This window comes from Symsagittifera roscoffensis, chromosome 3, assembly GCF_963678635.1.
Source record: "Symsagittifera roscoffensis chromosome 3, txSymRosc1.1, whole genome shotgun sequence".
Taxonomy (NCBI): domain Eukaryota; kingdom Metazoa; phylum Xenacoelomorpha; order Acoela; family Convolutidae; genus Symsagittifera; species Symsagittifera roscoffensis.
In genome coordinates this window covers 18,155,594-18,178,093 of record NC_087064.1, presented here as the reverse complement: position 1 = coordinate 18,178,093, position 22,500 = coordinate 18,155,594, and the positions used below count along the sequence as shown (strand labels likewise).

The 22,500-nt window shown below is 38.4% G+C and overlaps 1 protein-coding gene across 1 annotated transcript in view; it reads right to left on the bottom strand.

Moving 5' to 3' along the window:
* Positions 1-422: 422 nt before the first annotated feature.
* Positions 423-22,500, bottom strand: part of LOC134841090 (uncharacterized) — a 25,694-nt gene continuing 3,616 nt past the window's right edge. The window contains exons 2-6 of the mRNA XM_063856870.1: positions 20,607-20,724; positions 12,259-12,419; positions 2,470-2,600; positions 1,645-1,852; positions 423-730 (exon numbers count right to left, since the gene is read on the bottom strand). Of these exons, the coding sequence (XP_063712940.1) occupies positions 618-730; positions 1,645-1,852; positions 2,470-2,600; positions 12,259-12,419; positions 20,607-20,724 (731 nt within the window). The 3' untranslated portion in view covers positions 423-617. The remainder of the gene's footprint in view (positions 731-1,644; positions 1,853-2,469; positions 2,601-12,258; positions 12,420-20,606; positions 20,725-22,500) is intronic.

The following is a 22,500-nucleotide window of genomic DNA, read 5'->3' as shown; positions in this document are numbered from 1 at the left end:
ATACTGCTCGTATTCTGCCTAAGCCTTGAACTCTGGACTGTCTTTTGACGAATGGAGTAAAAAAAAAGCTTAAAAAATGTGAAAAATTTTTTGAGGTTTTTTTTTTAAATTTAACCACCACACGCAATATAAAATACACAGTAAGATGTTTTGCGTGCCGTAACGTATTAATTGACCCAAATATCTTGTTTCAAGTTCTACTAAAAAGTATGCCGGGTAAAAATTTCTTTTAAATTTTATCTCAATATGTTAGTACTGGTCAGATTGTATAAACTTTTTTTTCAAAAATTGGTACAAGTGTCAAAACAAGTGTCAAAATAAGGAAAAAAACACAATTTTCCGTCGTTTCTCTTTAAAAATTAGAACTAAATATAATAAGAAATGGATAAGTGAACCAGAGGTAAAAGATAAAAGCACACAAAAATCAAATATATTTTGACACTCATACAGCTCGAATCCACTGGAAATCCATGAGTCCTACAAAATTTTTTGCCGTTAGAAGTTCAAAATATTTCATCAACCGTTTGTTGTTAAATGCTCGCAGAAGTTAAAACCCCAGATTCAATCACCATTGCTTTTTTTATCAGACTTTGATCCTTTTCGAAGCCCAAAACAAATCAGGGCATCCGTCTTTGTAGCTCAGGCATAGAAGGAGGCCGTCTGATGACCCGGAAATCTGATCTTACCACTGCGCGTGCTCGTCGTTCAACCTGACAAATCCAGGGCTGACCTAAATTACAGTCAATTTCAGTCAAGTCAAACTCAAAAAATTTAGGTCAACACGAACATCCGTTTCTTGTGCATGTAGCACTGAAGAATCTTCCAACAGCAGCGATCTATTTTGCGAAAATATAACAAAAACGAAAAAATGAAAAACGAAACAAAAACGACAGTTTGGGTGACTCATTTCATATCCATTTGCTGAACGTTTATACAATTGCGACAGAGATTGTGCCTTTATGGCAGTATAACAATGCTTAAACCAAAAAAAAAAAAATTTGTTCAAGTGCCTAAAGTTATTTTGAATTTTGTTTGAACATCCGAAATTGCTGACAAGTATAAATGGACGGAAGTTGTATCACTCCAATGTTCGACCAGATGTCAAATTTCGACCAAAAATCCATAGCCGACAGGGTGACCACTTTTTTGAGAGAAAAATAGTGACTATGACGTTTTTCGAATTTTTTGTCGGCCTTTTTTTTTTAGGTCGACCAAATTAATTTTTCCCTATTTTGGCCAAATGTTCTGCGCCGCAGGCAAAATTTTGAATAAGCAGGCTGAAAAAAGTCATTTTAAAGCACATTTTTGAAAAACGGATATCTCAAAATAGTGCAAAGAGGGGACCTTTTAAACAATATTAAAAAACAGAAAGCTTTGTTGTAAATAGTGACTTTTAGTGACCATTGAAAAAATAGTGACCTATTAGTGACCAATAGTGACTGGTCACTATGACCAATTGTTCACCCTGATAGCCGAACAAAATTTTGCAAATGGGTAAATGTATTGAGGTTTTTGCACGAGAAGAAAAGTCACCCTTAATGGGTCAACGGTGACAACAAAAATATCCGAAAGCAACGGCCGAAGAAAATATGTCGGCGAACTGAGCGGTCCTAGCAATCCACTACATTTTAATAGATCTCTTACCTCGACACATGATGTGGTGTTTGAACCATCGGAACGTGAGACGGTCGCCAGGGTTTCCGTAGTTGAACTGGGTGGGGACATCTGTGAACATGGGGAACATGAATGGGCTCATTGCCTGTGTTGGGAAGGAGGAGTCGACCTTGAAATGACCTCTTCCAAAGCCTATCTCCAGAATGAAGTTCACATTGCATAGACTGCTGTACTTGGCCTGAAGTTTGAAACCTTCGTTAATCCTTTGTGACATGTGTCGTTTAATTTATTTTTAAAGCCAAATTGTTGACTTTGACCATTTTGACCATATTGGTGACCTTGAGCAATCTATTCGGTCAAAAATAGGTGCTCTTTGGGTTAGATTGATTTTAACACGTTTTTTTTGCGTGCTGAAATCAGTATTAAACAAAAATCCGATGTTAAAATGAGCAGTTTTGTGTTGATTAACTTGTACTTAGTAACAAATCTCCTTCTTTTCTTTTGCAAAGGAGCGATAGTTAAGAGAGCCACTATAAAAAATGATTAAATGTTATTCTTCATAGGCAGACTTGAACCTTTATATACACGATCCCTCCGAAGATTGATGTTGACGTTTTTTCATTATCCATGTTTTCTCAATACTTTTAATCGATTATAACTTAAAAACTCATTAAAAACAATTACCACTTGGGACTGTTTTTCGACTGTTTTTGTCTTGGGCTGTTTTTTTGTCCATTACCATACTTTTACGGACTGTTTTCTAGTGTTCTGTTTTGTCAAGGACCGTTTTGTACAGTAAACACTGTCTGAAACAGTTGAAAAAAGGATCTAATAAGTTATCAAAACTGTTCGTGCCTTGATGTAGTTGAGATGTTTGCCTTGGTCCCTGTAGTCTGTGAGTTTGTCCAAGTACTGTTCGGGAGACAATTGCAGTCGTTTGAGCCCATGCTTAATGTATATGTGGTTCTGCCGGTCACAACAGTTGGCTGAAAATAAGTCATTTTTTGAAAACCATCTGAATGTTGTTCAGCATTTTTACAAGCATAGTTCTGTATGATAAAGGGGTCAGTTGGTAGTTGAGGGAATTGCAACTTTCTCGTTTGATAGTCGCTATGACTTTCCCGTTTAAAAACTCAAACAGAGATTTTCAACTTCATTTTTTGGAACCTGGTATCAAACATTTTTTAATGATAGCGATAATCCAGAAACCTTAAAATCAAACATAAATGAGTTCGTAAACAGTTCCATTTTTAAGTAGATACCAATTAAATGGTAAATTTGGCGAAAAAACTTTGGCAGGTTAAAAAAAATAAGAGCTTAATAGTAGTTATATTTTACACAATTTAATGATTATTCATTCCATCAGATGCAAAAAGTTGAAGATATTGGGAGCAGCGAAAAAATTAAGTAATTAAGCAGCAAAGCCAAATAAAATTTCCATAAAAAGCTGAATAACAAAAAAGAATAATTCCAAGAAGCTGACCGAAAAACAAACAACAAACAACTAGAGTTCGAAGACTCCCCGAAAAAAGTGACTGCTTACGAAAGAAATCCGAACAACCAAAAAGAAACAAACCAAAAAATTTTAAAAATTTTTAAAAGTGCATTGTGAAATGAGCGATATCAATTGCTTAAGAAACTATCATAGTGAAAACCAATCTGCCAATAAAAACACAGGAAGGATATTACCATTTTTAGTGAAACGTGGAATGTATCGCCTAAAAATGTTTTATTCGGAAGCTGAAATTTTTCATAAATAATAGTAATGCACCATTCCTTATTACAAATTACTATACATCAGAAGAACTAGAAACAGAAAACAGGTTGCTCTTAAGTCAACGTGAAATCTTCTCAGTGGGAGTTGATCCAACATAATCAATGCAAGATAATTTTTGTGAAATTCGCTATTTTGGTGAAATTATATCGCAAACTGGTAAAAACAACAAGCTGATCAACCAAAGCAATTAGTTGAAACAATTTTTTTTTTGCGATATCAAAAATTCTGACGATATATGAAGACGAAGTACACAGAAACCAAAACGACTGATTTTACATTTACAAATCAAACAAGACTGCTCGTATCAGGGTAATAACATGGAAAATAACATGGAGTAATAACATGGAAAATTTAAAATGTAAAGAAAACAAAATTAATTTTTTTTTTAATTTGGTGAGATTTTTTAAAATGAAAACACGCCATATTACGTACAAATTGATAGATTTTGCGCCTATTAACAAATCAGTTATGGCACGTAAGCTTCTTGAACCAATTTGAAACAATTTTTAAGACGAATTAAATCTCCGCTTACGCGTGTTAATAGCGCGAAGTATATCGCGCGTTAATAGCGCGAAATATATCGCGAGTAAATTGTCCCAAATTGAACAAAATAGTAATCTCTAAACTATCATAATTTTACAAAAAATGATCACAGGTGAAATATCTTTTCAAATTCAAGCTCAGCACAACAATAGCGTTCGAATCATGAAAAAATTCCGACAAAATGGCTAGTTAAAAAGTCAAAATTTATTTGAAGAAAAAAAAAACCCACCCCGATATATTCCGTTATTTTTGCTACAAAAGTCGAAATAATGAGGACTGCCTGTTGCAGCGCAAAAAGCACAGAATGTCTCCTCTACTTCGTTAATAAACTTAGAAAAATTATTCAAACTGGTTTCGTTTTTTTTGCAAGGTAAGACGAGAGAGAGGACGCAAGCGAATTAGACATAACGGAAACTTAGACGATAACTCTTTGTCTATTCAAAAAATAAGAGCTGGGCCAACAAACCTTTTTGCTTAGAATGAAGCTACGCAATTACCAAAAAGAGTACATGATCACAGAACTGACCAAAATGATTATTGTAAATTAATTATAAAATATTAAACCGAAAAAGTAAAAGTAAATTTTGAATTGCTTAAATTATACAATTGTGACATCACCAGCGGGTTTATGGGGGGAGGGGGCGTGTTGGCCGGATGCTCCCTCTCAGGGATTTGACCCCCTGCCAATTCGAACCCCTGCGGATTACCCTTTGTAGTATTTTGAGATATCCTAAAGTTTTTCTAGAGACGCCTTCGGTGACAAAACTCTAAATTTGAGTGGGAGCGCGTACCGAAAAAAAACGCGAGTTTTAGTCAAATTTTTCCAAAAAGTGCTTAAAAACGTTTTTTTTTGGTCTGTTTTTCAAAAATTAGTCTGTAACGCAGAAAATAGGGTCTTTAAAAGATTTGGGACAGTTCAGAAAATCAAATTGGTCGACCTAAAAGAAAAATTGACAAATTTCTTGAACTTTTTGAAAATCCGCACCCCTCCCCCTCGAGAAAAATCCTAAATCAGCCCCTGTGTGATTTAGCTCTAAATTGCTCGTCGTCTAACTTTCTAAACCCCCCATTTGTAGCTTAACTGCGTGCATTTAATCTGTTTAATGACAGAAAACTTGTTGGATGAAATATTTCACGATACTGCCATTATTAAACCAGGATATACTTTTATTGAGGAAAGAAAATTACTGAATTCGTTAAATGAAAAAAGGTCGGGAAGTTCATGTTTTCATCAAAAGTAAAAAGAAGATATTTCTCAATAATTACTCGATGGATGAAGAAAATGACGGAAATCTCTGGTGATTTATCTGTTTCGATGTCTCGCTATTATTTGGATCCCAACAATCAACAAAACACAACCAACTAGGATTAAGACAACACCCAAGAGAATCCATTACCAGAGCTGAATGAAGAGTTGAGAAACTTAAAACATTTATTTAAGTCAGATTATTTGGGTATACTGTGTAGAGAAATCTTTATTTAAACATAACTCAGGCAAGAATTTTTTCGAGACCGACACAAAAATTTTGGAGCAAAAACTAAAAGACTTGGAATTCGATTTGTGAATAAGTCGATAAACTGAAAGATGTCGATGGTGCAAATGATAGAAACCTTTTGACATTAGTACCAAACTAGACATATTGTACCCAAAGAGAGAACATACATAACAGCAAACAACCCTTCTTTCATGAGTCCATAACCGAAATAACTGATACGAATAGAGATAACACTTTAACACCAAGAAACGTTTTGGAACAGAGCGGAACAAATATCGACGACAAAAGCGACGATTACCCAACAAAATATTCAGAAGTGTAAGGCCATGAAAATTAGAAAGAAGTGGTGGGACCTTGAGAATAGCTCCTGCAAACCACTAAGAGTTGTTGTTGATATAATTGTTGAGGCAAATAGCAGCACTTTGATAAAATTTTAGTGAAAAGATGAAAAATATATCAAATCATTATCACTAAATCTATGTTTGCTCAATGATTTTAGTTTCAACCATCAGCACAACTTAGCTGTATTGGTCTCAAGTGGCAAGTAAAGTTTAAACGTTTGATTCTATGACTGTTGGGTATTTTTTGTTGTCACCCTAAAATACTTAAAATTGTTAACAATTCTCATAGATTTAATTTTCTTGGTGTCATAGACTGCCTCGTTATCAGTACTCAAACTATCGGGGAGAGTAGGCTCAGCCTTTTGAAGTCCATTATTCCGCATCGCTGTCCTGAACCGCAAATTTGTGACAGCAAATTTTGATCTAGCGGGAAGATTTTCAGCCTTTTCTAATGGAAGTCGCCAGTTTCAAGTCCGTCGTTGATTAAAACTGCTAGCTAACAACTTAAAAATCTTAAAAATCTTAATGAGTTTCAAAAGGCTGATCCTACTCTCCCCGATGGGCCGAGCTCTGATAACAGAGCAGTCTGCGACACCAAGATGACGGAACGGTGTGAAACAAGACCCAATGCCATTCGATGTAGCGTGCGTACATGCCATGAGTTTCTTTGACAAAGAATCTCGTGGCATGTCAGGAGTTTCTTTGACAAATTCAATCGCTGGCAGTGGTCAAGTACCAGCCAGGTGAAAAAGAGTGATGCTCTGAAGTTGCAAAAGTTTTCGGCTGAACATGGAGCACCGATAGAGGTGAGTAAACGTCAAAAGTATAGCAGATTTTGGAAGAAAGTATAGGATAACTTCCTAGGTGATGCAACAGTTCACCGTGTCCAAACCCCTTACACGAAAAATGGTATAGCAGAGCATTAAACAAATGATCACAGAGATGAATTGGTGTCTACTCGCCTATTTGCTGATGAGTCTAGAGACCAGACAAGTAGTGCGAGCAAGAAACGTAACAAACGATGAACCCTTCTGGTGCAATGCAAATGCTGGTGCTATCAATCAAGAAATGCATTGAAATTGAAAAATTGAGCACGACGACCAATGAATCACTCAGCACGTCAACTGAGGCTGATACTGTAAATTCAGTGAAAGTTTTTGAAGTGGAACTGTTTAAGGAGAAACAATGGTTCTGCATTCCACTAAGTTTCCAGTCCAGAGGATAATTAGGACAAGGAGCCCACTCAGGCGATATGGAATGGCGTGCTCTCATGCTTTATATATTGGAGTCCAATAGCCAAGAGACTCCTCTGAAGCTATGCCTGTACCCGAAAAGACGCATTGGTTGACTTCCATGGCTTCGTAGGTGAACTCTTTAGAAGCCATTGGAACGTGGACACTTCTTGATAGACCAAACTCCCACAAGGTTACTCATTGATGCTGGGTTCTTGCTGTGAAGCGAAATGTGATGGATCAGTGGAGTGGTTGGAAGTCCATTATGTAGTGAAGGAGTCCAATCAAGTGGAAAGACTGGCGTTCAATTTGTGGTTTGCTCAGACCTGTGAACTTGAAACGAGGAGGAAACTATTTTTTCGAGGACATTCTCTGATAACAGCAAAAGTGTACACGGAGCAGCCAGAGGGATTCAGCAGCGGTAGCAACCAAGTGTGCTTGCTAGAACGAGGTCTCTATGGACTGAGGTAGGGTTGTTACCAGATACTGAGGACTTCTGTTCTCGAGGAAGGGTTTACTAGAAGCAGCAATGTTTCTGTTTGTTTAAGAGTAAAAGAACAGAGGGTGTAATAATCTAGGTGCCTGTTTTGGAGATGACGCCATCATTGGACGTAGTGGTCAAGAAGCATTTGAAAAGATGAGGTCCCTTATTTCCAAACAATTCAAGACATATGACAGAGGAGCAATTTAAAGGTTCCAGTTGATGCAGTTGAAGCAGTCACCTGGGCCAGTAACTGTAAACCAATCACGCTGCATCGATGAAGAGTTTTGACCTAGCTGACTGCAGTGGACATCAGCGCGTAAATGTTGAAGAAGTACTGCACTGAAGCCGGGTTAGCAGAGGCAGCGTCATGAATGCCGAACTCTACTAATGCATTGAAATCATAGTTTTCTTAACAACGGAGAAAGCAAGGCTGGATATTCTGACTACTGTGACTCAACTCTTAAGTGGCTACAACGGAAGTTCTGTTTCATTAAAAAGAAGCTAAGATCTAGAGCTGTACTACACCATAGATGCTGACTGTGTGCGACTGAAGGGATCCGCAGATGCTGAATGGGTTGGAGATGTGAATGATAGGTCAACTAAGGGCTACAGCTTTCATTTGTAGAAGAAAGGGGAGACAATATGTTAGAACTCTGCGAAACAAACAATTGTAGTCATATCTAGCAGTGAAGCTGTGAACCAAGCAATATTATCAGTGGTTTAAAATGCTCTATATTTGGGCGAAGTACGTGGGCTTGATGAGTAGCGGACCAAACAGTTATCAAGGAGGACAGCCAGAGCTGCATCAAGATGTGCAGGAACTCTTTCGTGCACATCGGTGTGAAGTACCTTTTAATTCGAGAAAGATTTGAAGATAAGACTGTCGAACTCCAGTATTGTCTTACTGAGATAATGAAAGCCAATTTATTATCGAAAGCCCTGAGAAAGGCTAAGGTTGATCAAGATCGTCAAACAATGATGGATTGTAGCCTGAATTAGACAAGACCAATTAACTGTAAGTGGGGTGCTGACATCAAACTTTTCCAAGATTAGACAGATTGATTAGAGAAATTAATCTGGCGGATGTCAAAACTGATTAAACTCAGACAAAGTCAAATAGTGACCACAAACTAAATAAATAGTCAGTATTTAGAAATCTTTTTTTTTGTAGTTTTCTTAGTTTGTCATATCATTTTCTTCATTTTCTCAATTCATTCGTCCACAACCCCATACTGTTCTCAACTCTCACTTCTCACCTCAGGTTCAATCTCTGTATCTAACCCCAGCCATTTAATCCTTGCTACTCTTACTCTGAGTCATAACAGAGAGCAATTATTTTTATGTCGCACAATACGCCAAGCACTCCCACGAAATGATATTGTGAAATTAGGTGGCAAACAGACTTTGTAATTGAACAGGAATTCGATCAAGAAACAAAAGGGCAACCAAAAACCTACTTCGTCTGGTGTGAAAAAACTTCAAAATAATATAAAAATACTAACCTTTGTATTAATCAATTCAAGTAAATCTACATTTTTTAACAAAAATTTTGAAAAGGGTTGTAAATCGAATATATTACCAGCGACATAGCTTTTGTTTTTTTTTGGATTGGATAATTGCTTTGATTGCTGATTCAAAAGAAAAAAAATGATATGTTCAGAAAAACAAAACTTCAATTTCACCCAGTTAAAAAAATTTAAGAGGTAATCGACAAGTTAGTTGGGCCTGCTAATCAACGCACATGCTAATAGGCTGGCCACTCATGCGGGCGTCAGCGTGCACTTGATAACAGAGTTTAGTAACTTTCTTGTTGAAAAACAGGGGAATCCGCTGAGAAATTGGAGAAAAAAGATTTCTGATCTCAAACGCCGGATATTTAATAATTTTGAACTAAAATAAATATGAAGAGAAAGAGGCATTGTTGGGATTGAATGCAAAGCAAAAATAGAATTATTTGCTTTGCATTTAGGGGGTAAATTGGAAAAAAAAACAGATAAATCTAAAAGATTTTCGCTCAACAAAATAACTGAGTCTGGAATCGCAGAAACCACAATTATTATGATTGTTATAATGATTATGATTATGATTATTATGATTATGATTGTTATGATAATAATTATTATTAAATCACCAAAAGAAAAAACTATCTTATCCGGCAAAATCAGCTTTCATTTTTTTTTGGATAGCAGGCCATTCATTTCTAAAAACCGCTTCAAAAACCAAACCATGAAATTACAATTCAAAACAAATATTAATCGATGGGTCAGAACAACAGGGCATTGATAAGTAACTGATTCCTTTTTTGTATGAATTTTCCGGTATGTCGAACAAGTAAGTTCAGTAAGACGAAGCTGAGAATTGGTCTAAAAATGAAATAGCTCAGAACAATTGTTTCTCGACCTTGAGGTAATTTTATTTCGATTTTGCAACACTGCCGGTTATTAATTATTTGAAATTTATTTGATTTTTGAGGCAGTCAAAATAATTCGGACAAAAACGCACGGTACATCATAGTTTTTCGGCGAATGGGGCTGTGTCAAAACCATTACATGACGATTTATCCGATTCCAATTTATCCTTTACCTATTTACCCCTTGCCACTTTAATCTACGTTCCAACTTAAGCTATTCCAGTTTACCTTACGCTCGTTATAACAAAAATTTACTCTATCTCTTGGAAGAATTCCGTAGAAAATCTTCAAAATGATATCAAAGAACCATTAACTTTGATTATAAAGTAGTTGCCGCATGTGAATAAAATTTCAAATTTCAATTAAAAATAACTCGTACGAAGTAAAATGTCATAAAAACACGAACAAGCAAAATTACATTTGACTAACTTACAATTGCAGCGAGTTGTATCTGTTTCTTGAATGAGCAAAAGTCATAACAAAACAAGTCGATATAGCTTAGTGGATAATGCATGTGTTTTAAAATCAAAAGTTTGAAAGATCAACTCACCAAAAAGTCAAATTTTTTATTGAAATTCAAAAATTACTCTAGGTTTGACTAGGAAAAGACTAAAGAGCCTTTACGTTGTCGCAATTGCCAAAAATAAGTACTCTTTCGGCATCGGGCATAAGTTCTTTCTACTTTAGAGCTTGCTTTGTCAATTTGGAGCCCTATTTATTGCAGATCGAGATGGTAAAGCTAATTGCACTGTTTTTTTGTTCGCCACGGTTCGTGCGCCCGATCGCCCAGAGAAAGCTTCACTTCGTGGAAATCTCATTATTGCCAAATGTGATAGCTGTCACCTTGCTTTTATGGGAGTGCCCTCTCTGGTATTCCAATATAGTGGTCTCTTTATGTGCGAAAAATAGTGATTATGATTTCACTCATTTGAACGATCAAACTGAAACTCATCTCTTTAATCCTTAGCATCATCGTGCTTTTTAATTTTTTCAAGTTGAAAAATATACTTTACTCTAGGGTCAGACCATCAGCTAATTTTAATAAGTCTCCCTCTAGCAGATGATGTTACTTTTGCTGCGAAAAACTTTCATAAAATTTAACTAAAACGAAAGCACTGAAGAAAACGAAAAATCTAAAATCTCAAAAACGGTTTTTATGAACGACTTTAACGTCGCCGAGAAGTTTTGAAGCAACACTTTTCCAAAGGCGGCCCGACGCCGTATTCAAGCAACTTTTCACAGTTTCTATACACCTGTAAAAAAACCAAAACTATAAGAAAAAATACAAAAAGAGCGCAACCGTATCAGCCTAGAGCAACCCTCAAACCCCATTTTTAATATCTTAAACCAAAATTTGGTGACAAAAACCTTGAGCATTTCCAATGTTCGTTACCATTTATTGCCTCTAGCTTCTTGCTATATTCATGACCAGCAATTATAAGAGTGCGATGCGGTAATTTCCAAGAAACTCGCTCATTTTTGTTGCAATTTTGAATAATAAAGTACACAGAATGAAACAATTTTAGCATTCATCCTACCCTTAATTGTGAAAATGGGGTATTAAATTTTGTTAATTGTGATAAAATAAATTCTTTAGGCAAAGCGCTAAATTGCGTCTTCACAACAATTAACTTGAATTTGCGACTCAATTGAGTCCTAAAAGCTGGTCTTAAATGAGTGAACACGTGCTGGTTAAAAATTTATAATTCGGGTTTTAATTATTACATCAAAAGAAAAACTAATTGCGACACAATTGAGCTTAAGATAAATTAGCATAGGATAAGAAGTTGGAGCATAGTTTAAAATGGCATAGAGCAATTTTATGAGGACAAGATGTGAAAGGGTAATATGTCCTGCTACCGTCAAAACAAACATAGAAGAAAATAGGAAGCTGAAGATGACTACAATTTAAATTGTTGCACACTTTTGGATACAAACCTATTATTGACGTTATGGCCAAAATAAAAATGATTTTTTTTCACATCAAGTTGAAAACTTTGACAGCACAAAAAATATCAATAGGAATCACTTAGCAATTTCAAGTTGTACGTTGATAGTTTTTATGAACTTAACTGAGATGTAGTGAAAAAACAATTCTCGAAACACGTCATCAGTGTTTAAATGTGTTATAAAGCATATGATTGCCCAAAAAAAATGAGATCAGCTTAAAAAATTAAATTACAACATTAATCTCCAACGCTAGTAGTCGAACTAAAATAATTAGGGGATATGACTATCGATCAAGGACACCAGAAAATTACAGTTGCAAACAACATCAATGTCAATTAGTCTACAATTAGTTGTAGAAATATCAAAATGTGGAGGTTGGAGAAGGGAAAAAAGCCGTCTTATGTTCCTTACCTATAGTTGTTGGGTTTACAAAGAAGTTGATACTGCGGAACATGGGGGCTGTGAGAGATGTGAACTGAATTTTGAGTCTTTCCCTCTCCCATGCAGACATCTCATTCTCCTCATCGTCCCAACCCTCATCAGTTGCATATGCCTCGAGGCAGTAGAAGCCACTAAAGGCAGAGGGGGGAGGCTTTTGAGACAATTTTTCCTTCTGGCCCAAACTGTAAGCTTTTACAAGTAATTTTTTCTTATTGCCCGATTGCTGTATAAAATGGCATGCAACCCAATGAGGTCATGACAAACATATTTGGTCGCCATTTAAAATCACTCGTTACGCAACAAAATTGATGTTTAGGTGAGGTGAGGTGAGGTGAGGTGAGGTGAGGTGGGGGGGGGGGTGGGGTAGTGGGAGTTGCAATTTGATTTTTCTGATTTTTCTAGACATTACCAAGATTTTCTCTATTCAACTGCTCGAGTAAACGGGACGGGACGCGCCGATCACATCTATCACTAGGGGCGGATCTAGGATTTTCTCGAATGGGGGTGGATTTTCAAACGTTTTCGAAAATGTTATCGACCTTTTTTTTTTGATCGACCGAATTGATTTTCCGAGCTCTCCCAAAGCACTTAAAAGACCCTATTTATGTCAAATTTTCTGCGCCGCAGGCAAAATTGTTAAAGTCGTAAGTTTGGAAATTCAAAAGGTTGTTAATAAGTTTTATTATAGGCAAACTGTTAGGCATCAAATCGAAATCTTACTGCACTCTTTTATTTCAGATCCCATCGGACATTAGAGATCGCAAGGTCAAGATAGCAGGTCCCCAGACAGAAAGAAGAATTGATAGCACTTACATAAACTCAAACTGGTGTCTATCTAGAAGAATTGATAGCACTTACATAAACTCAAAACTGGTCCCTATATCATTCGGGCAACCACAAATAAATTTTAGCGTAGATAAAATTTATCAACTTTATGTTACTGTATTGTATTGTATAAATGTACTAGTTGAGTTTTTTAGTTTTGTTGAGTTTTCTCACCCGCCAAACCTCTCTTAAGGTTACTTTTCTCCTTTTCTCGTCTTGTCGATTCCATCATTTATGTTCTATGCGGTGGATCATAACCCCCCCCCCCCCCCCCATTTTGTCAACTCCGCGTCTCTGCCGTGTTGATTTTCGCGTCGCCGTTTCGTGCTGATTTTTATTGCGTTTTCCACCGACGGGTCGTGGTGAGTTCCCACTAACCGACGGTACATCCTGTCCTTCGTTCGCCGCACCTAGGGTTGGTTCCCTTCGTCTGATTTCCCACTCACTATCGTGTTCGTCGTCGTCGTCTTCGCTCTCGTCCGCCGAGTATTCAACTATTCGCTGTTTTGTTGATTTTCTTGCATTTTCCATTGCGGCCCGGTCCTTCTCCGCTTTTCGTTTATATTTGTTCGAATCGTTTGAGGCCGGTGTACTGGTCACGTTTCTACTCGGTCCAGGGGTGCACTCCTCGCTTTTATTCCCAATTAGCCTTTCTTCAGCCGCCGATCTAAAAGACACACCACTCCGCCTTAGTAACGACCCTTGTTTCATTTGCACCGTATGTTTAGTCATTTTGTCAATTTTTAATGGCAAACGTTTATACCTCCTTGGGTCTTTTGGATCCGTCTTCCCGGTCCTCTGATACACCGTCGTTGAACTTGCTTTATGCCTTTTCAGCCATGTTGGGGTCTTGGGTGGGCCTAGTTCCTTGGGGTTCACAACTTCCGGAGCCTTAGGATCCGCTACCTCGTCATCGTGCAACATGATTGGAGCTTTCCTATTTTGAGGGGCGAACACTAAGTCACTTCTCTTCTCCCAATCTAGGGTAAGTTCAACAACTGGGAGGTTTCCCGCCTTGTCTAAACAAGGTAACTTTTGTTTAACGACATTGTTCCAGTTTAGGTTTTTTAATGACGATTTTTTCGTTAAGTTTCGCAGTGCCGTATTAGCTTCTCGACCATGGTATGCTTCGAATGGCGTTAGTTTAGTTGTAGAGTGTGGCACGAAACGTAATGCACTAAGCGCACGGGAGATCATCTCCCCAAACTAGTAGTTTTTATTTTCCTGGAGATAAGTCAACACGTAATTTTTTATCGACCCAATAGTCCGTTCAACCATTCCTGTTGCGCGATGGTCCCTAACCGGAGATTTAATAAGTTCAATACCTTCGTAGTTACAGAAATTTTGAATTTTGTTAGAGAAAAACCCCGTGGCTTGATCCATGTGCAATTTCCTTGGGTGTCCATGAGTATTTATGTACTTCCTTAGGAATTTTAATACACTTTTTGATTTGTTGCTTGAACAAACATACGCCGACGGCCAATGCGAGAAAGTATCTACTGCTACAAGTACATATTTTTTCCGACCCCTAACATAGTTTACTGGACCCCAGAAGTCTAATTGGACCAAATCATTTGGTTCCTTAGGATTGTACGTTGCCCCCATGTCATTTTTGGGAATGTCTGGCTTAAGGTTTTTACCTGCTTCTAAACAACTTTTGCAGTATTTGGCTGTGGCCGCGATATTTCGGTGCATAAGGGGAATCCACACGTCCTTTGCCGCCGCGAACATCTTATCCCTCCCATGATGGTTATAATGGAGACGATTTAGAATTGCTGATGATAGGTCCTTCGGTATCGCTAACCGGCCGTCCATCCACAGGCAATTCTCCCTTACTGCGAAATCGTTGTAATGCTGGGCGTAGTATTGTCCTAATCTTGTAATAATCTCCTTTGCTCGTGGGTTCCTGTCTCTGATGTTGTCTCGGATGGTCTTCATAATTGGGTCTTTTTCAATGTTTGCTTCGATTAATTTTAAATTCAAAACTTCCGGGTGTTCAACTTTCTTCACGATTTTACTATCCGACGGCACTATGGAATAGATCCATTTTTCATTTTGTACAAGTGGGTACGATAAACCGGGGAACTGATGTGGAAAAGATATAATTGTATCCAGTTTTTTTAGAATTAGTTTTTCAGGTGGTAGTTTTTCAGATCAAGTTTTTCAGGTGGTATCATTTCAATATCGGAATCCGAGCTAACGCTGGGAGGTTGACTTAGGCGGTTTAACACAACATTTAGATTAACATTTCCCGAATTAGTTGATGTGTTGACTATTGTCGAAGTTGGAGGATCATTCTTTTCTGGCGAATTACTCATGTTATTTCTCTCGGACTTGCTACTGTATTTTTTCAAAGTAACTGGCTTTTCACTATAATCTTTACTACTGTAAATTTTCAAAGTAGGTGGCTTTTCACTGCAATCTTGTAAGATGGTTGGTTCGCACTTATAATTTTTTGACACCGAAGGTTTGTACTTGTAATTTGTTGAAATGGAAGGGTTTCGAGGGTATTGAATCAATTTTTTGTGTTGGTTACTGTAATTTAAGCAATGAGAACAAAGTCTGAATCTCGTTCTTCGGTATTTGCATATTTCCTCCGGTATGCAAATATCTCGACGCTAATTGGTTAACCGTCGGTTGCATGTAAACACGCCCTCTATTGAGCGTTTGTGCTCACGGTGAATATTTGCATAATCGTCTTTTCTTACATTCTCATTGGATGAAACTGCTTTCGTTGTGTCGAAACATGACTTTACGCCCCCTACCGTCGGTTTTCGCTGAATGTTGTTCACGTCTTGACCCCTACGTTTCATTTTGTCCTTAGGCTTCAACGCCGCGTTTATCATTCTTATCTTTGCTACTGTAAAATTTTCATCGTAATGGCTCGTCTCGGGTGCCTCTGCGGACGGAAACCGAGACAGATAGTCAGCCATCCCCATTTTTTGGCCCTTGTCGATGTTCAACTTTAAAATTATATGGCACCAGATGATCATACCAACGAGTTAAGCGACTGAAAAATGTTTTATTTCCTTTTGGTGACGAATTCAACAATGTGAGTAGCGCTTTATGATCAGATATCACTGTGAAATACCGACCGTATATATAATTCCGAAATTGTTCCGTGGCCCACACTACCGCGAGTAATTCCAATTCGTTTGTGGAGTATTTTTTTTCAGCCGGATTAAGGTAACGAGATGCAAACGAAATCGGATGCCATCCGGATGCGCCATACTGTTCTAAAACGGCCCCTAGGCCATCGTGGCTAGCGTCACAAATTATTCTAGTTTCACGGTGAATGTCGAAATGTCGTAATTCGACGATATTTTTTACAAGCGATTTTAGTTGTTGGAACGCATTTTCGCACACGGGTGTCCAAACAAAATCATTATTTTGGCTCAGTAGTGGCCTTAACGGTGCGCTTAACTCGGCAAGTTTGGGTAAAAATTTGTGTAAGCTATGTAACGAACCCATCAAGGATTTCAACTGCTTTCGAGATTTTGGGGTTTTCAAGTCTTCTACAGCTTGTGTTTTTCTTACTAAGGGCGTTATACCACTTTCCCCAATTCGAAATCCAAGCCATTCGCACTCAGTTTTCGCAAATTCGCATTTTCGCAATTTTAACGCGACATTGGAGACGTCCAGTTTTTTCAATATCTTTTCCACTAACGCAATGTGTTCGATTTTAGTTCCTTTTGAAGCAATTAAGATATCATCAATAAACGCGTTAGCCTGGGGGAACTCCTTCAGTAAATTATCTATTACCTTCTGGAATTCCGCCGGCATTGACGTAAGTCCGTAAAATCCGTTTTTAAAACGATAACTCCCCGTGGATTTTCCGCCGACTAATGAGAAATTGCATTGCTCGCTTGTTTTTTGTTCTAATGCGACTTGTCCGTACGCATATGTGAAATCCAATGTTGTAAAGTATACATTCCCCGATTTTTTCTCCGCAATAATCTGACTTACTCCGTCAATTAATTCGTCAATATTCGGCATCTGGTACTTATTTTTGTGTACCTGTTTATTCAATTCTCTTGATTCTAGTGCTAATTTTCTGCTTCTGTCCTTTTTTACTGTAATGACGATAGGAGAGACGAAATACTTATCTGAGCACTCTTGTAATTTCATGATATGTCCTTCATTTATCAGCCAATGAATATCTTTATCCACCTTTTCTTGTAGACTGATTGGCACCCTACGCCCTTTTTGTTGTATGGGCTTCAAATTTTCAAAAAATTCAGCTCTTACTTTCGCATTCCGGATCTTCCCTATCCTACTAAATAAATTTGGGTACAACTTACAGAAGTATGTTTGCAATTCGTCGTATTCCTCCTCCTCTTGACTGGTCCCTTCCCCTGTGATTCCCATCACTTTCTTCCTTTGAACTAGCTCGAGACCCAGGGTGCCCATCAGGTCGCGCCCAAGGATTGATTGATGATTTCCGGATATTACTGACATTCGCGCTGGTGCTGCCCAGCCATTTAGCGACATCATCACCTTCCCTAGTATGTTTATTCGGTTGTTGTTGTAATCCAGAAATTCCTCCTTTGACGGTTGTAGTTGAATATTTGCTTTTCCTAACGTTGTTTTTAGGTCATTTATGCTGAAGATAGTCACTGGAGATCCACTATCTATCCACAACCACATCTTCTTCCTGACACCTCCACTTGAACGCGGGCCCCAGGGATCTTTAATTCAGTCTCATTTTTCTTCCTTTTTATCGACATTACCAAGTAGTCATCCGATCCCGACGTCATGGACTCGTTTTCCCCACACGCCTGCTGATTCACCCACGATACTGGGTCTTCATTCAATTCGTTTACGTTCTGCGTACTTTGATGATGCTAATTTTCCTCCCTAACCAATCCGACTCGTCCACGTCCTCTCCATTGGTTAGTACCCCTTCTAATTCCTCGGCATGTTCGTTCAAAATGTCCCAGTTTTCGGCATGAGTTACATGTTGCTCCTTTTGCAGGACAGCTCGCAATGTGGTCCAGGGTAAAATTTGGCGCGTCGCAATTGTAGCACCTAAGGTTGTTTCCGCTTCCCCCACTACTACTTGATCCTTGGGTATATCCTCCACGTCCCGCACGTCCTCGGCCTCGAAAAAATCCTTGTCCCCTTCTTATATCATTTACTGGTTCTTGTTTTATTGAAATTGCCGGAGCTGATGAAGCTGGTTTTCCCGTATATGATTTGTATGCGCGCTCACCACGTTCATATGATAAGGCGATCCGGTACACTTCCTCCGGTAACTTAGTTGATCGTGACAATTCTCGTTGGCAGTCCGATTCCCGCATATTCATAATGAAAATATCACGAACGTTTTCGGCCGCGTTTGCAAAATCGCATCTTCCTGCTAGGGCACTTAGTTCCTCATGAAATTTTTCGAAAGTTTCGTTCTCACGTTGTTTTCGTCCGTAGAACAGTCTCCGCTCATGAGTTACATTCCTCTCACGTTGGAAAACATTTTGCATCTCATCCAGGACCCGTGGGTACCGTTCCGTTTTAATGTCAACCGTCGGTTTCCGTGCTTTGAATATGCGTTGCGCCTCATCTCCGATACAAAGATACAAGTTAGACTTTAACTTCTTTTCCGAATCGATACGGTTTTTTCCATTGACTTCTTCAGGCAACGCCGCGATAGCCGCCGCATTTAGAGTACTCGCAAAATAGAAATCATCGGGATCAATGTCGTATTTTGCTATCATCCCCCAGTGAAATTTAATTATCCACTCCTCCCATTATACTGGAGGTTCCGGCGTTCGTGTTTCCCAAAATGCTACTATATTTAATGGATTTTCCCCCTCCTTTTTTCTCTGCTGGCTGCGCCATGTTAAAGTCGTAAGTTTGGAAATTCAAAAGGTTGTTAATAAGTTTTATTATAGGCAAACTGTTAGGCATCAAATCGAAATCTTACTGCACTCTTTTATTTCAGATCCCATCGGACATTAGAGATCGCAAGGTCAAGACAGCAGGTCCCCAGACAGAAAGAAGAATTGATAGCACTTACATAAACTCAAACTGGTGTCTATCTACAAGAATTGATAGCACTTACATAAACTCAAACTGGTCCCTATATCAAAATCTTGAAAAACAGGCCAAAAAGGGGGTTTTTAGGCACTTTTTAGAAAATTTTGACCAAAAAAATTTCGTTATTTTGGCGCGCGCTCCCCCTCAAAGTAAGTATATATTGGCGCCAAAGGCGCCTTTAGAAAATTTTTAGGGTCCGTCACCAATTATGGATATCTCGGCAGGGGGTAGAATCCCTGAGAAAGAAGGCACGCTCCCCCCCCCCCCCCCCCCCGATAAAACCGTCCCTTTGGATCGGCAGGGGGTCGAATCCCTGAGAAAAAGGGCACCCCCCCCCCCCCCGATAAAACCGTCCCTGTCTATCACATTGAAAAAAAAAACGATTGACCGTAAAGATAATTGTTAAATGCAGTGAAATACAATGCTGGAAACAAGTAGCTTTTATCAAGAAAATATCAGTTGTTGTAACCTCAATTGCTGTATTTTTTCGATTAAGTAATTTATAGGGTTTTTGAAATCTACTTTAAGCTTAGACGCAGAGGTGGATTTAGGGGTGGGGGCGGACGCCCCCTTCCTCAGAGATTCGACCTCCTGCCGACGCAAAGGTTTCCATTTTATACTTTTTTGAGATATCCATTTTTGGTAACGGACCCTAAAACTTTTCTAAAGGCACCTTTGGCGCCAATATTTACTAATATTTAGGGGGGAGCGCGCGCGAAAAGAAACGTAATTTTTTTGTCTACTTTTTCCAACAAGTGTCTAAAAACAAATTGTTTGGCCTGTTTTTCCAAAATTTGCCCCTGCGGTGCAGAAATTTTGGCCAAAACTGGGTCTTTGTAGTGCTTTGGGAGAGCTCGAAAAATCAATTTGGTCGACCTAAAAAAAAGTCGACAATATTTCGAAGTTTTTTTGAAAATCCTAGATCCGCCCCTGCTTAGACGTGTTGATATTTTCAGTTATCATAAATTACAATAAACGTGATAACCCGGTTTTTTGTGACCTTGATAACCCCGAAAAAAGAATCAATAATTTGGGTGCTAACGGGACGCCATTCCTACAAGAAAAGATGCGTCTGCCACTCCTTGCACAACACGGACCCTAACCAAAAAAGCACCTCGTTTTAGTCACCCTATGCTAGTTCCCTACATATTACAACCATTTCCAAAGACCCGCACATTGATTTTAACTTACTTTTAGCGCAGTGTGGCGTTAAGTTGATTAATTTATGATTTGGCATGATTGGCAAAAATAGAAGTTTTGGCATGATTGTTGCTTCTGCTTGCGTACCAATTAAGCTAGGGGGAGGTTTAAAAAAAGTTTTTCAGCTAATCAGATTTGAGAATAATACATGTGGTCCATACTGCATGAATTTGCCATTTAATTTAAGGGAGGAGATTGTTCACTTTGTCTATTTGGCGGGGGGGGGGTCTTCTTTGTCTACATGGTCATTGTTTTCTTACTTGAAGTGAGCACATGATCTGCCTGTAGGTGTCACCGCATTGGGGATGGTGAAGATGAGAGACTCCCACTTGTCCTCGTCATCCTCTTCCGTTATGTGCGACCTCCAACTGGCAACAGCTGCAAATAGCTGGAAATTAATAACAACACGTGTGTGTGTGTGTGTGTGTGTGTGTGTGGGGGGGGGGGGGTTACGTCTTTTTTTCATTCTTTTTTGGTTGCGAGACTTTTCCAAAAGATCTCTTTATTATTTTTCACCACAGTCATTTGTGGCTGACCGACCAGAGCGGATCTAGGATTTTCTCCAGAGGGGTGGGTTTTTTCGGATTTTCCGAAAATTTGAAAATTTTGTCGACCATTGTTTAGATCGACCAAACTGATTTTCTGAGCTCTCCCAAACCACTAAAAAGACCCTATTTTGACCAAACTTTCTGCGCTGCAGGCAAATTTTTGAAAAAAGGCCAAAAAAGCGTTTTTGGTCCTTTTTTTCAATAATGTTGACCGAAAAATTGCGTTATATTTTGGTGCGCGTTTTCCCTCGAAATCAGGGGGCGGATCTAGGATTTTCTCGAGGGGGGGGGGGATTTTCAAAAGATTTTCCAAAATTTTGACGACCTTTTTTTTTTTTAGGTCGACCAAATTGATTTTTCGAGCTCTCCAAAGCACTGTTTTGTCCCTATTTAGGCAAAATTTCTGCGTCGGAGGCAAAATCTTGAAAAACAGGCCAAAAAGGGAAAAATGCGTTATTTTGGCGCGCGCTCCCCCTCAAAGTTAGTATATATTGGCGCCAAGGCGCCTATAGAAAAATTTTAGGGTCGGTCGGCCAAAAATGGATTTCTGAAAAAGTATCAAAGCGGGGGGACCCTTTGGATCGGCAGGGGGTCGAATCCCTGAGGAGGGAGCGTCCGCCCCCCTAAATCCGCCCCTGTCTGTGATGATTGTTTTAAAGATATAAGGGATTGAATTAGGGATAACTTTGATCATTTCAAATCAATTGGAAAAAATGATGAAATAGTTTTGGCTATTGAAACATGAGCGGCAGTTAAAATCTCTCCAAATTGAACAGAGGCAAAAAATTTGTTTTTAATTTCTAGACGCAAAAATGTATAATCTTTTCTTCAAATGGCATTTTTATTTACTTATCAAAAATTATTTTAGCAAAATAATTTCAGCGACATTAAAGGGAAGCTGCTATTTTCCCTGATACGAGCAGTCTTGTTGTGTACTTTGCTCTCTCTCTCACACACACACACACTTACCCTCACACACACACATCAAACGGAGTCTCCTATAAAAAAAAAACTTTTTTTCTCAAAATTTTGGAAACGAATATCAAAAAATAATTACATATTTCTGGTTATACTTTGTAAGATTTACATTTTTATGCATATCTAGATTTGAGGAGCAAGGTGATCTTTGGTACTATCATTTTTTTTGGGCTGATTGAAAACTTGCTAGAAAAACTAATGCAACATTTTTGAGAACAGATCTTAAACTGTTATTAAGTTTGTAATTTGTTTTTTTTTTATTATCATGATTTTCATTTTTTTTTCAATCTTTCTGCTCTTTTCTGTTTTTTGCTTTGGTTATTTAGTGTTTAGATGCATTTCTGGAAATGTACTGGGTTTTTTTTTTCTAAATATATCTCGAAACGTCATTTTTAGTATTTGAAAGCTCTGACTCTTTTATACAATGGAACCAAACGGATTGTCCTACCTCTCCAAAAACATTACAATGTGCCTACACTTCCTTTTTCGGCGCACGATATACCCCCAATTTTGTTGAAACAAAAAGATCCAAATAAGGCACCCTTTAGGTAATGAGGGGGTCGAATCCTTGGAGACATTATATCCACTCCCCCCCCCCCCCTTCAGCCCGTGCAAATTCATTACAGAG